The sequence below is a fragment of the Erinaceus europaeus genome, chromosome 17 (genome assembly GCF_950295315.1).
Source record: "Erinaceus europaeus chromosome 17, mEriEur2.1, whole genome shotgun sequence".
In the NCBI taxonomy this organism is placed as follows: domain Eukaryota; kingdom Metazoa; phylum Chordata; class Mammalia; order Eulipotyphla; family Erinaceidae; genus Erinaceus; species Erinaceus europaeus.
This window is the reverse complement of record NC_080178.1, coordinates 26023049-26038422: the sequence shown is the minus strand read 5'-3', so window position 1 is coordinate 26038422 and position 15374 is coordinate 26023049. Positions and strand designations below refer to the sequence as shown.

At 43.1% G+C, this 15374-nt stretch overlaps 1 protein-coding gene across 3 annotated transcripts in view; it reads left to right on the top strand.

Annotated features, from left to right (window-relative positions):
- Window positions 1-15374, top strand: part of LDLRAD3 (low density lipoprotein receptor class A domain containing 3) — an 852030-nt gene that overhangs the window by 170352 nt on the left and 666304 nt on the right. For 2 of the 3 annotated variants that reach the window (XM_007521826.3, XM_060176607.1), the window contains one exon: window positions 6209-6343. In XM_007521826.3, coding sequence (XP_007521888.1) covers window positions 6209-6343 — 135 coding nt within the window. The remainder of the gene's footprint in view (window positions 1-6208; window positions 6344-15374) is intronic. The other variant, XM_060176608.1, reaches the window with a different exon arrangement.

The window sequence follows — 15374 nt, the reverse complement described above, 5'->3', positions numbered from 1 at the left end:
CCTTTTTCTCTCTCTCTTGCTGGGCCTGGGATATATCCCAAGAGGCATCCTTTGCCAGTTTCTCTGACCTACATTGGGTAAGATTGGGACTGCTTTTGTGGTGAGCCAGAAGGATCCCCAAGTGTGGCCATTTTCCAGCATGTACCTGTGTCTTCTGAGCAACTGGACACCTATGTGAAAGTTACGCAAAAACAGGTGTTTGTGAGCCAGGGACAAAAGTGTGGGGGTAATGAAAAAGCAACGGGAGAGATCCCTGAAAACTTCCTGCCAGATCAGACTTTTAAAAGTGTTTTTATTCAAGTTTTCAAATATGTTAAAAAGGAGAGGGAAAATTTAAGGGAATGTCTGGTGTTCCCAACACTCTGCTTTAGTAATCACATTGCTGTGCTGCTACCTCACTGGCTTCAGATTTTTTAAATTTGAATGTTACTGGGTATGGAAGCCCCCTGCATGCCTTTCTTGGAGCCTGTCTTCTTCTCCCTCCTCTCCAGATGCATTGACTGTCCCCAAAGTTGGTTGTTTCTTCCCGTGTCAATGTCTGTTCTTACTGAGATTTTATTGAGACAAAGCACAGTGTAAGTTTGAAGTAAGTTTCTTCTTCTAGCGTTTGCCCTTCTTCCGTAGCCAGTCAACAGCGTCAGGTTGAGCCTGATGTAAAGTTTCGAGACCTCCTTTGAATCTGGAGAGGTGGCAGTCGTTGACTATGTGAGTCATAGTCTGTCTGGAGCCGCAGGGGCAGTTCGGGTCGTCTCTGGCTCCCCAGCGGTGGAACATAGCGGCGCACCGGCCATGGCCTGTTCGATAGCGATTGAGGAGGGCCCAATCATAACGTGCTAGGTCAAAGCCGGGTTGACGCTTGCAGGGGTCTGTGATGAGGTGTTTGTTCTTTACCTCAGCTGACTGCCAACTCTGTTTCCAAGAGTCTGGAACAGAGAAGTTCAGTGTAGGCATAGGGGACCAGATTGGGTGACGAGACGTCAAGCGTTGAACAGGGTGGGCGAAGATATCCGCGTATATTGGCAGGTTCGGTCAAGCGTAGACGTGGGAAATGAACTTAGATGATGCCGCATCCCGACGAATATCTGGCGGGGCGATGTTGCTAAGAACTGGCAGCCATGGAACCGGGGTGGAACAGATGGTTCCAGAAATTATCCTCATGGAGGAATATAATTTGGAATTGACCAAGTGGACATGGGGGCTACAGAACCATACTGGGGCACAGTATTCTGCAGTGGAATAGCATAATGCCAGAGATTATGATCGTAGTGTGGAAGTATACAGTGTAGGAATGGCAAAGTAGCTCACTTGGATAGTGTGCTGCTTTGCCTGGTGTGTGACCCAGGTTCGAGCCTGGCCTTCATTGTATACGGCATAATGATGTGACTTACATATATTATTAAGCAGTTACTGCAGTACATCAAGTTATTATCGGTGTGATATCTATTGATAGGAAATCATCATATCATATAGATAGGAAAAATGAAAAGAACTGAGGATTTGCTTTATAATGATGTTCAAGGTGCCATACATAGCAATGTTAAACTATAGTCTATATTTTTATACCAATCATTAATAAGTACCATTTGTGTAAGTGAACACTAGCCATATATACATATATTTTTGCCACAAGGGTTATCGCTGGAGGTCGGTGGCCGCACTACAAATCCACTGCTCCAAATGGCCATTTCTTTTTCTTTCTTTCGTTCTTTCTTTTTTCTTTCATTTTATTGGATAGGACAGAGAGAAGTAGAGAAGGGGAGAGAAATATAGACATCTGCAGACCTGCTTCACCACTTGTGAAGTGACCCCCCCCCCCCACAGATGGGAGCTGGGGGCTTGAATCGGGATCATTGCGTGGGCCCTTGCTCTTCCTACTATGTATGCTTAACCCAGTGCACCACTGCAAGGCCCCATATTTTTCTATAATTCACTAGTTTATCTCAATCTATTTCTGAGTTTTAACCATCTTGATTTTGGTTTATTCCTGAAGGGATGGTAATTTATGGTCTTTTTTTTTTTTTTTTTTTTGGTCATTAAATCTCTTATCTTTTTTTTTCAATTGTCACCCAAGGTTATTACTGAGGCTTGGTGCCTGCACTACAAATCCTCTGCTCCCAGCAGCCATTATTGTATTTGATAGAATAGGGAGAAATTGAGAAGAAGAGGGAGGTTAAGAGAGATCAAAAGAAACATCTGCAGACCTGCTTCATCATTCTGAAGCTTCCCCTCTGCAAGTGGAAACAGGGACTCAAACCTGTGTCCTTGCACATGGTAACTTGTGTGCTCAACCAAGTACACCACCGCTTACACCCCCCTTTTTTCTTTTAATTGAGAGAGACAAAATACTAGAGTACTGCTCCACCATTTATGAAGTTCTATTTGTCTTTTTTCTTTTCTTGTTATTATGTGGCACCAAGGGCTAAAGCCCAGGACCTCATGCGTGTCAGACATGTGCTGTGCCCGGGAGCTACCTTCCCAGCCCCCAAGTCAATACAACTCTAGTGGAACACAAACATGCTCTTTGTTTAGAGTTTCTATGGCTACTTTGCTCTACAGTGGCAAAATTAAATAGTTAAGCCCGAGATAAAGACTGAATAGTTAACAAAGTCTGAAATATTTACTATCAGGGGTTTGACAGAAAAAGTTGGCAGAGGGCTGAGGAAACAGCATAATGGTTATATAAAAGACATTCAAGCCTGAGGCTCTAGTGTCCCAGATTCATTCCCCAACATCATGATAAGTTCTTGTCTCTTTTTCTCTATCCCTATATCACTAAAATAAATAAAACAGACAGATAAATAAAATGTTCAAGAAAGAAAACATTGATAGAACCTGAAATAAAATTCTTTCGTAACAGTGGCATCTCTTCTTCTATGGACAATCTTTTTAGTTCTCTGTCCTTCCCTTTCCCTCTTTCATTTTGTCTTTTCTTTTTTTTTAACCACCAGGGTTATCACTGGGACTCATGACTCAGTGCCTGCACGATGACTTTACAGTTCTTGGTAACCATTTCTCTCTTTTTCTGGTAGACAGTAGGAGACACCGAAAAATTAAAAGAGAGTGAGAGAGAATCATGAGGCCCTCTACCACTTGTGATAATTCCCCCTTGCAAATGGTAGAGTAGAACCCCAACCTGGGTTCTTGTGCATAGCTTGTGTGCTCTATGGGGTGAGTTACTCCCTGGCCCCCATCTGGGTCCTTTTTAATTTTTAATTTCATAAGCAGTACTTCCAGACACATTTTTGTTTGTTCTGGATTCTCCCTAGAGTGTGACTTAAGTGAAACTACTGGACTGTGTTATGTGCACAGTATTTTACTAACCTGGTGTCCAAGGCAGGTAGTAGACCTACCAGCTCTCACTTTCATTTGTGGTCAGTGAGATGTCCTCTTCCCCACATTCATGCCAATAACCTCCTATTTTCAAGACCTCAAGACGCAAGTCCATTAGCACTTCATTGTTAAGAGTGGTAAACCTTTTTCAAGTTGCTAATGACCTTCTGCCATTTTTATGTAAATTACCCTATTATATCATTTGTCCCATTTTCTTTTAGCCCTTCTCCTCTTGAGTGGAGAGTTCTTTGTATGTTCTGATGAATAGTCCAGTTGAACTCTTTTTTAAAAACATTTTTTGAATATTTATTATTTATTTTCCCCTTTTGTTGCCCTTGTTTTTTATTGTTGTTGTAGTTGTTATTGATGTTGTCCTTGTTAGATAGGACAGAGAGAAATGGAGAGAGATGGGGAAGACAGAGAGGGGGAGAAAAAGACAGACACCTGCAGATGTGCTTCACCGCCTGTGAAGCGACTCGCCTGCAGGTGGGGAGCCAAGGGCTTGAACCAGGATCCTCTCGCCAGTCCTTGCGCTTTGCGCCATGTGCACTTAACTTGCTGCGCTACTGCCTGACTCCCCCAGCTGAACTTTTTATAGAGCTGTGTCTTAAGTTATGGTTACATAGCAAATCTTGAAGATATTTATGATTGATGCATACACATACATATTTACATGTTGTTGAATATAGATAGATAGAGTATTCATCCATAGAGATGACTTTTTTCCTTCAGAAGGTTTTTGAAGTGTGCAAGGGTCTAAGACTGAACAGACTAGCCAGTGGATGCCAGCTTTCTCAGCAAGGCAGGTTGAGCACAGCTCCCCACAAGGGTGTTCACATAACCTTGTAACTGCCCCATCTTGGAGCAATCAGAGTGCCTTTCCGAGCCTGTCTGCTTGAGTATGCTGATTATTGCTGATGTCTGAGCTCTGTAGACATGATCCACAGGGTCCCAGATCTGCCCAAGGCCACCAGCGTGGAATGTTGAAAGGTTTGGAGGACTGCCTTGAACAGAAACCAAGCGTGATTTGTGGCTTGGGGCTTCCTTGTTTTGGTTTTGGCTAGAGTCAGCCCCTGGTTTCAGCTTGATCAAGTCAAGCCATTCGCCTGTCCACTGTGACATAAATCATTAAAGCTTCTGTTTTCAGACCAGACTACTTTTGTTTGACTTTGACACAGGGCCATCATTGTCAACACTGCATATACTGGCTCTCCCCACCCTGCTTCCCTCTACTTGCTTTGATTGACTCTCTCTCTCTCTCTCTCTCTCTCTCTCTCTCACACACACACACACACACACACACACACACACACACACACACACACACACACACACACACAGCAAACCTCAACAATCTGGGAACCCCAGAGTCTTATAATGTCTACAGCGCTCAAAGTCATGAACAATATGCATCTTAACGCTAGCTCAGTGGAGCAAGGAGGGAAGCAAAGATGCATTACAGTTGCCATCTTGCCTTTGAGGATCATGGAGAGTCACTTAAGCTGACCTCCTCACTCCCACACCCTCCCCCTTAGCAGCCTTCCCGCTGGATGCCATGCCCTTCCTGCTCTGGGACTCTTAACATCATATGATGTATGGTGCAGGTGCCAACTCATTTCATTATCCAGGATCCAGCATGTTTCCTCCTCATTCTCACCAAAATTGTTCCATGAGGGTGGCTCACGTACTGAGAGACATGACTCAGGGGACACATCTAACATCCCTGAGCTTACTCTCTGTGTGCAACTGCACTTTCTCCCAGGTCATCTCATGTGATGCTCTGACTAATTCATGCTATGAGTGGCAAGACCAACTTCATAGACCTGTGGCCAGCACCATCCTACAGGGTATATGCTTAGCTTAAAAAGAGCTCTGTGTTTGGTCTGATGTCCTATTCTTGCCCTCTTGGATTTTAAAATAATTTTCAGTCTGCCCTTGGTCCAGAGATAGCAAAATTGAAATTCAAGAGAGGTGAAGTCATTTGCCTAATATTATACGGTTCATCACTGACTGAACTAGAACTGGAGTAATTTCTACTTTGATGCTTCACTTATTGAAAGCAAAGCCCTGGAAGGAGCCTTATTTAAATTGCACTTCAAGGACCAGGGGGGATGAGGAAAGTGAGGTAAATCGTACTGTAGAAATAAATTTATGTGGACATTTGCTTGTTTGTCATCAAATAGCCTTTCTTGACCTCACACTGACTGGTGATTGTCCTTTTCTTTGAAGGGAGGGACCAGACCACACCTCTCACTACTTTTGAGCCTCTGAAATTGTCTGGAATGGGGAGCCTAATGGGGGAGTCACTTAAGCAGGTCGAGTGGATTAATAAAGGTCTTCTTTGATTGCAAGGAAGAAATTGAAGCCACTGATCTTATACTTTTGGAGAACTTCACAGATCTATGAGGAATTAAAAGACTGGCCCTTAGCTAGGGAACTGGAAAGGTCGACCATCCTCTTGGACCAAATTATGTCATGACTCCTTTAGTGGAAGACGTCCACAGTCCCTTGATTGTGTCCCTCTGGTTTTGCTGTTATCTTGATTTCTTTTATACTACCAATCACCCCCACCTCTACTCTCTTGGGAGACTGAAGTTTATGCCAGTTCTCTTTAAAGAATACTGGAAAGCCTAGTAGTTGACCACTTGGGCTGAAGGGTTGCTTGTTGGGATGGTTACAGGGTACCCAAATGGTGACTGGGGTATTTTAGAATTGGACACTAAGTCTTGTCCTGTCCTGGTCATTGTCTGACCGATCGTTCAGTCCAGGCTTTGAGTTAGCCGTCTTAGCAGACTAAACTCCTATATTGAGAGGGTCCCAGGATTCTCAGATGGACTTACTGGCCTCTTTGGTGATCTGATCTATTTTTCATTCACAGCAGCAAACCCTCTGCTTTGCTCCACTGCCCGTTACCATTGCAAGAACGGACTCTGCATTGACAAGAGCTTCATCTGCGATGGACAAAATAACTGTCAAGACAACAGTGATGAGGAAAGCTGTGAAAGTTCTCAAGGTAAGAGTCTCCCAAACTAAAAAAAAATTAATAATAATAGCAATAACAATAATAATAATAAAATAAGTACCACAGAAGAAAACAACATTCATGGCCTCCACCTCAGATACAGTAGTAGCCCTTGTACACGTGGTTTTAACTTGAGTGCACATAACGTGTCATATTTCAGGCCAACTGGACATCTTTTTTTTATTTTCTTTTTTTTATTTTTTATTTTATTTATTTATTCCCTTTTGTTGCCCTTGTTGTTTTATTGTTGTAGTCGTCGTCGTTGGATAGGACAGAGAGAAATGGAGAGAGGAGGGGAAGACAGAGAGGGGGAGAGAAAGATAGACACCTGCAGACCTGCTTCATCGCCTGTGAAGCGACTCCCCTGCAGGTGGGGAGCCGGGGGAGTCGGGGTTCGAACCGGGATCCTTATGCCGGTCCTTGTGCTTTGCGCCACCTGCGCTTAACCCGCTGCACTACAGCCCGACTCCCCCCAACTGGACATCTTATGTACATTTCCTCTTAAACATTTTCTACTTTCCTGATCTACACTGCAGATTGTCCTGGTGCTCTACTGTGGCTTTCTAAATTGTTGTATTGTGGGCCATCAATTTCCATCAAATTGCTTCTTTGGTATAAATTTTATGTCCAGTTTCCACTGGACATCCCTGTGACTCATGGGGATACCTCATCATACAACTATTTGGGTTATTTTGATTTTTACATTACAGTATTGCTGGCATTGTATCCACCTGTTCAGTTTTAACTGTAATATTCAAAGCATCCACCACTGTTCTATTTTTTCCCCCGCTTTTTCTAATTCAGTCATCAGAAAATAAGAGTTCCCCAAATGCTTAGTTTTGCATTTCTCTGATTCTGAACACAGCACCCCCCCCCATATTTGTTTACTACTTTGTTTCCTCGCCTGTGAATTGCCTACTCATGTCAGAGCACTCTATCTCAGAATTGCTTTGTGGAAGCTGAAGGATATAATGGGGGGGGGGGGTTGGAAAGATGAGACTAATAGAGAAATCTGGATACAGAGGGTCATGTCCTGGGTCATGTCATTCCATTGTGGCCTGGCCACCATATTGTTTACTCATTGACTTTTTTTTTTTTTAGCTATTACAGTAAAGTAAAAGGAATGAAGAATGTATATGGGGCAGGTGAGAGCTGGTGCTTCCAGTCAGGTGCACAAGTGACCATGTGTGAGGCCCCACCTATGGGGAGTGGGAAGGAAGCTTCACAGGCAGTGGAGCAGAGTACAGGTGTCTCCTTTTTTCTCTCTCTTTCTCTTTCTCCCCTTTCTTGCCCTATTTATCTCTATCTCAGTCATAATAATGAAAGGAAAAATGGTCATCAGCAACGGTAGATTTAGCCATGGAGCCCCAGTGATAACACTGATGACAGGAGAAAAAAAAAAAGCATTTGTTTTCAGACACCCTGAAAAGTATATATTTTTGACATTATAATGTACTGTCATCTATACTCAATTTCACTTTTTTCATTTAATATTATATTGATGTAATTCATCCAGATTATTGTCTGTTGGTAGAGTTCATTTGTTTCAACTGTTGTTCAGTATCCCCACTGTATGACTGTGCTACAGTTTATAGATTTAATAAAACTGTAAAAAAAAAAAAGGCAAGGGAATGATAGTTAACTGACTCGTATGTCTGGAGGTAAGATGAATGGGGAAACTCCATAGACAGAGTTTATTTTCAAGGTCCTTGATCTTATTTTGGTTGATATATCTTATACTATTCAAAATTAATAAATGAACAAAAAAAACATATACCAAGGAGTATGATCATTCTCAATCTCCATGTCAGAGGCCCATAGAAATGAAGAATAAAATGATACATGTTGACGTAGATTTTGCTAGAAACCCTAAAACAGCTCTAGAAGGTGAAGCTGAGGCAGAATTTAGCCTCTGTTCTTGCTTGGAAAAAAGATTTCCTCGTTGAATCTTTTCTTTCCCCAGTGGTTTTTCAAAGTGTAATACTCATACCAGCAGCCTTACTGTCAGCTTACCAATGGAATCAGCTCATTAGTCTATTTGAACAAATTCTCCAGGTGATTTGTTCCATACTAACTTTTGAGAGGTTTCTAATCTCCATATTTGCCTAGGATTTGTAACTTTCTGATCTAATGGCAAAGTATTTCTAGGCTTTATAAAGTCAAAAGATTTTTTAAATATTTATTTTATTTATGGGAGCAGGAGGTTGGGGCAGGTAGTGAGAGGAAGCAAACACACACATGCACCAAAGTATAACTCTGGCACATGCAGTCTTGGGGATCAATCTTGGAACCAATCTTCCACATCCTGGACAGCTAAAATCAATGTTGTATAAATGGGGCCAGGTGGTGGCGCACCTGGTTTAGCACAAACGCTACAGTGCACAAGGACCTGGGTGCAAACCCCTGGTCCCCACCTGCAGGGTGAAAGCTTCAGGAGTGATGAAGCAGGGATGCAGGTTTCTCTCTGTCTCTACCCAATAATAAATAAATAAAATTTAAATTAAAAAAAGCTCTATAAACCAGAACATATGCCAAATCTGCTTTCTATGGTAAATGCCCTAGACAGTGATAGGTACCTAATGGAAAGCAGCAATCAGAATGTCAAGTAAATATTAGCCAAAATAGGAGGACTTAGGAAAATTTTCTGTATATAATGTTTCTTGTGTGTTTATGAATTCTAGACTCACTAATGCTACACTGTGGTATTTAGAGAAAGAATTCCCAAAATCTAAGATGTGCATGTTAGAGAATTTGTCCTGATGGTCTTGGCAGCTCTCCCATAACCCTTCTCTCTCCTTTACAGCTACTGCCCACCCCCTACCCCTGCCTAGGCCAACATTTTGCTGATTTTGAGAAAGAAACAGATTTTTGCTTGCCCTTAAAAAAAGAACTGGCCTTCTGTAGGCTGCCTGAAATTAATATTTGTAAATCCATATCCTGTCTTCTCTCTCTCTTTCTGTCTCTCTGTTTTTCTCTTGCACTCTCATAAACATGTGAAAACTTAAATGTTAATCACATGCCTCGGAAGGCTGATTCAGATAACTAACTTAGAATAACTATCCCTAGTATCTCGGCATTGTGCCTTCCAGCCCAGAGGAAACCACCACCATCTCCCTACCCCTAGGAAATTAGTCTGATGTGTACAAGCCATACTAGGGTGTGGAGAGCAGCTGTCATTTGCCATCTGGATGACAGCCTCCTAAAAAGGTCACCTATTGTGGAAAGACACCACCCCAGGATGGGTCGTGTGCCATTTTCTGCCTCTTAGACCCCACAAACCCTACCTAGTAGCCATCCTACCTAGCAGTACCATAGCAAACACTTTCTCCCGCTGAAGGCTAGAAATGATTTCTTCATAGGTATTACATGTCCCTGAACTGTGCTCAATTTGCATCCCATGTGATATCATACCATATGTGTTTAAGTTCTGTAAGATGGTGTGTACCCACAATCGATTAAAATAGAAGGTGTTATTTTTAGTACAGTGCACACAGAGCAGATGATGTCATCGTTCCCTTGATGGGAGTGTGTCCCACAGGCAGCATGAGGTGGGCTCTGGAACCGTTGTCCCCTTGGCCAGTCTACATTATCACGCCTCTTGCAATGGGGGATGTCCCCTATTCCTAGTGTGACCCCAGTGTTGAAGGGTCTGCTTTCCATATCCGTGGCTTTTAAATGCAAACTGATTGCTAATTCTGGAGCTTGAAGAAAGGAACACCTGTGTACCACTGCTGGGTTGCCCAGCTCACGCAGGGCTTTGGAGAGAATGAGCTAGCTCCTTGTGGTATCTTCCTGCAGAACTCTGGAGGCATCTGGACTAGATAAAACGCTGTCTTACATCCCTTAGGGTTTGGCTGTTTGTCATCTGCCATCTTAGTAATAGTAGGCATTCATTGAGCTTTATCAGCACTGGATACTTTTTTTTGCCCGTGAGTTGATGTAAGTCAAAATACCCCCTACCTGTGTCTGTTGGGCTTCCAACCCTTGAAAAAAATATATATCTCTGTACTTGCAGCTGATGTGGGATAGAAAATTATGTTCTGTTAGTGTTTGTTTTGATGGAGTGGAGAAAACTGGCCCCTTTATGGCGAATAATGGTGCTTGAAAGACTTATGGCTTTTGGGGGTTTTTATTTGGGGGGCGTAGGAAAAAGTGACGACTCCCCTTCAGAGACTCCAGCTTTCTGTGTGCCTTTCTTCTTTTGTCCAGAATTGAGTTTTTTCATTCCTTACTCTCGTGTTTACAGTCAACAAAGGACTGTCAGGAATTGGAAGCAGCAACAGGACTGTTTAAAAGCTCAGTCATTATCCTTTCTGTTCCATGTGGGATGTAGTAGAGACCAAAGAACACGACAGTGGTATCAGCCTTTAATTGGGGCTTCATTGATCGGAAACATAACTGTTTACCAGACCATTCCAGCAGGAACAGGATAGCCTTTCTTTCCTGTTGCTTAGGAACTCTCCCTGAGAGGGGACATATGCACAGGTTGGGTGTGGCTAGCACATTCAGATGGCCTTAAGTAGGTAGGATTTGATCCTACCTGAACAAGGGACTTCTTTCCACCTTCACACGAATGGCTGAACATGTCAGGCAGCCATCAGTGATGCCCACCTCCTGAGTTCAAGCCTTGTGTAAACTCATGCATTTCAATGTGATCTGGACTATGTGACTTGCATTTTCTCTGTTTTTCACTGTGGAAAAATACATGACATATATATTTTCTTGTTTTTTGGTTATCTCTAGATCTTCACTCTGGGATGACTTGGGGATTGGAGTAGGGGGCAACCATAACACAAAATTGTCCTTCAGTATGGTGGAGACAGGACTTGAACCTGGGTCACAAACATGACAAAGCAGCATACTTTCCAAATGAGCTAGTTTGCCAGGCAGACTTTACCGTCTTAACCTCTTTTCAGTACAGTAGTACAGTAGTGTTATATAAGTTCATGTTCCTGTGCTGCACTCTCCAGAACCTTCTCATCTTGCAAAGTTTAAATGATATCCATGAAACAGTTCTCACTCCTCACTCTTCCCCCTTCCCCAATTCCTGGCAGCTAGCAGCTATTTTCTGTCTCTATGGATTTGACTACTCTAGACACCTCATAAAAGTGGAATCAGATAGTGTCAGAATTTCCTCTATAATTAAGGATGAATGATATTCTTTTGCATTATATGCTTCACTTTGCTTATTCACTCAATTGTTGATGGGTACTTGAGTCCTTCTGCCTTTTGGCTGTTGTAAAGAACTCTGCTGTGCCTGTAGGTTTACAAATTGTGGCTCTCTTTTCACAAAGAAAATAGCAATAGAAGGATGGGCTGTCACATCCCAGATTAGATCACAGAAGACTCTGGTGTCTGTTTTGTTCTTTTGCTCATGGGGCGGGGTGTGTGTGGGGGGAGTCAGCTGCTATGTTGTGAGCTGCTTTAAAGATAGGCCCAAGAAGCAGTGAGCCGGGGAAGGCTCAGGAGGAACTAAGGCCTGAGTGAGCTTGAAATTGGTTCCTACCTTGAATTACCTGTGGTCTGTCAGACATCTTGATTGCAGCCTTGGAAAAGGCCCTGAGTCAGAACTAAGCTGCTCCTGGACTGCTGATCAGCAGAACTGTGAGCTGATAGACATTTGAGTTGTGTTGCTGTTGTTGTTTGCTTGTTTTTTCAGGCCACTATGTTTAGGGGATAATTTTTTAAACAGTAATAAAGAGCAAATACACTGAATACTTTTCTTTTTTTTTTTTTTTGCACCAGGGTTATCACTGGCGCTTGGTACCTACACAATGAATTACCACTCCTGGCAGCCATTTTTTTCCTTTAGTTCATTTATTTATTTGTTTACTTGATAGGAAAGATAGAAATTGAGAGGGGAGTGGGAGTTAGAGGGGGGAGAGAAAAAGAAAAACACCTGTAGACCTGCTTCACTACTCATAGAGAGTCCTCTCTCTAGTTGGGGACCCGGAGCTCGAACCTGGGACCTCATGCATGGTAATGTATGCTCTTAACTGGGTACACCACCCCCCAGTCCACACTGAATACATCTTACATGTGCCCCAATTCTGACTGTTATAGCCATAGAGAGCTCAGGAATACTCAGATTATCATAAGGGCCTCAAAATTTTTGGAAGCAAATCTGGCCATTTGGACACTGAATCTCAGGCACCATTCTAAAGCATTTTGGTTGTATTTTCCTATTCAGTCCTCACAAAACCCCAGTAAGCAGAAATCCTTCATAGAAAATGATCCCTATTTTCTTGATGAAGAACCTGAAGAGAATAAAATGTTTCTCTTTGGTCACATTCACACGAAGTAAGACTTGAACTCAGAAAGGAAATGCCCATCTTCTGATGAAAAATCAGTTCTGTTTTTGTGTGTTTGTTTGTTTTAGAGTGTGTGTGTCGTTTCCCATCACCTCATAACACCACTGTCTAGTTATCACTAAACTGGGACCAGGAACTCCAGGCCACTCGTCCAGGCCCGGCCATCTGCCTAATTAACTCAAGGGGAAAGTTAAGTATGAAGACAGGCATGTTTTTTCTTTCTTTCTTTCTTTCTTTCTTTCTTTCTTTCTTTCTTTCTTTTTTTCTTGTTTTTTTTCTCACTCTCTCTATACTCAAGTTCTCCTTTTAGTAGAAGACTAATAATATCTGTCCACATTCCTGTCTCCTGAGGACTGCTGGGAAGTTAAGCTCTTTTGAAGATGCCACTAAAGCTAGGAGAGTTAATTGAATATTTGGCAGTTGGGTGGCAGTTTCTTTATCTTGCTTGCTGTATCCTGGTGATAATGCTTGAGGAGAATTTGGAAAACAGACCGTGAAGTTTGGCACCTCACCAGGAGCAAACAGTGACAGCTTTGTCCTGTTTATTTTCAGTAGATTTTTTTTCTTGGTGGGTGGGGAGAAGAGACGGAGTGGACCCCTTATGGATATTTTTGGTCAGTGAGTAGGTAATGAGGTGCCTTTATATGTTGTGTTCAGGTGATACAAAAATTGAATTGAATTGTGTCTCCTCCACCCACAGTTCCTGTGTTGAAGTCCTTAAACCCAATGTCTCAGAATGTGACAATTTGGAAATGGGGTTGCTGTAGATGTAATTACCTAGATGAGTTCAGAAAAGAGAAGGGAGGGTTTCTAGTCCAATATGACTGGTATTCTTATAAAAGGGCAAATCTGGACACACAAGGAGAACAGGAAGGCAGAAATCAAGATGATGCCACCCCCCCCCCCCAGGAATGTCTGGGAAGCTCTCTGAAAGGCAGGGAGCAGATTCTGTCTCAGTCCCCAAAGCTGCCTGCTCTGCTAACTTCCTGCCTCCAAACCAACCAGCTGAGACTTGTGGTACTGTTACAGCAACTCCAATGAACTAATAAATCATCCCAGGAAGTTGTACTCAGGCAGGAACCAACTGATGGCAAGTGTCACAGTTGAAAGTCTGAATGAAGAGAGGTGGAATTAGTAGAAAGAGAATGAAGGAAGAGGTAGACCACTTCAGAGTGGCAGGTGGCCGAGCATAGGAACTTACTTAGAAAGGCTTATCTCAGGCAGTCGCAAGGCAAGCAGATCTCTGCTTACGAGCTCCAAAATGTATACAGAGGTGTTAGTTGTGTCCTTATATATACAGTTGAGGTAGTCTCAACAACAACACGTTGTGTGCACTATCTCTAGGTCCTTGGAGCAGCTCCTGGGATCAGGGAAAGCAAAGAGAGCTCACATTCTGAGAGGCACAGCCATGCTCCAGCTTGCTTCAGGGGAGGGGCAAGGAGCCTCTTGCTGTTCTGGTCTTGGTCAAAGATCAATGCCCTGTGTGTATACTCTTCTTTCTCTCTCTGATAGAGCCAGAAATGAGGGGAGAGGAAGGGAGGGGAGGGGAGGCGAGGCGAGTGTGGGTAAGAGGGTGAGAGACCTGCAACACTTTCACTGCTTGTGAAGCTTCCCCCCTACAGGTGGAAACTGGGGGGTCTTGAACTTATGTCCTTGGACACTGTAACATGCACTCTCTACCAAGTATGTCACCATCTGGCCCCTTAAAAAACATTTCTGGTCGGGAGTTGGGCGGTAGCACAGCAGGTTAAGTGCAGGTGGTGCGTAGTGCAAGGACCAGCAGGATCCCGGTTCGAGCCCCCGGCTCCCCACCTGCAGGCGAGTTGCTTCACAGGCAGTGGTGAAGCGGGTCTGCAGGTGTCTATCTTGCTCTCCCCCTCTCTGTCTTCCCCTCCTCTCTCCATTTCTCTCTGTCCTATCCAACAACGACAACATCAATAATAACTACAACAATAAAACAAGGACAACAAAAGAGAATAAATAAATAAATATTTAAAAAAAAACAATTTCTGAGGTGCCAGGCGGTGATACACCTGGTTAAGCGCACACACTACAGTGCGCAAGGACCCAGGTTCAAGACCCTTGTCCCTACCTGCAGGGGGAAAACTTCAGGAGTGGTGAAGCAGGGCTGCAGGTATCTCTCTGTCTCTCTCCATCTCTATCTTCCCTTCCCCTTAATTTCTCTCTGTCTCTATCCAGTAATAAATAAATAAAGTTGAAGAAAAAAACATTTCTGGGTTTTGTTTTTGTTTTTCAGTCTCCATAGGTTAGAGATTTGTGTGTTTGTATGTTTGGTTTCTTTCCACATACCATGCTGATACGACTGTTTTAAAGAAGTTTTTATTTTTTAATTTTACTATATTTATCTTATCTATTATCTGTCTTATCTATCTATCTATCTACCTATCTATCTATCTATAATCAAAGCACTGCTCAACTTTGACCGATGGTGGTACAGTGGATTGAACCTGGGACTTTGGAGTCTCGGGCATGAGTGTCTCTTCATAACTATTATGCTATCTTCCCAGCTCTGGTCCTGTTCTCTTGATCCTCTTCCCCAACAGAAGGAAAATAAAGGCAGGGTACTAGGCCAGAGGGTGAAGGGAATCTGTAGGGTGCTGTCGACCTTCTTGAAGAACCAGTGGGGGCCTGGCAGTGGTGCAACAACAACAAGGGCAACAAAGTGGGGAAAAATGGCCGCCAGGAGCAGT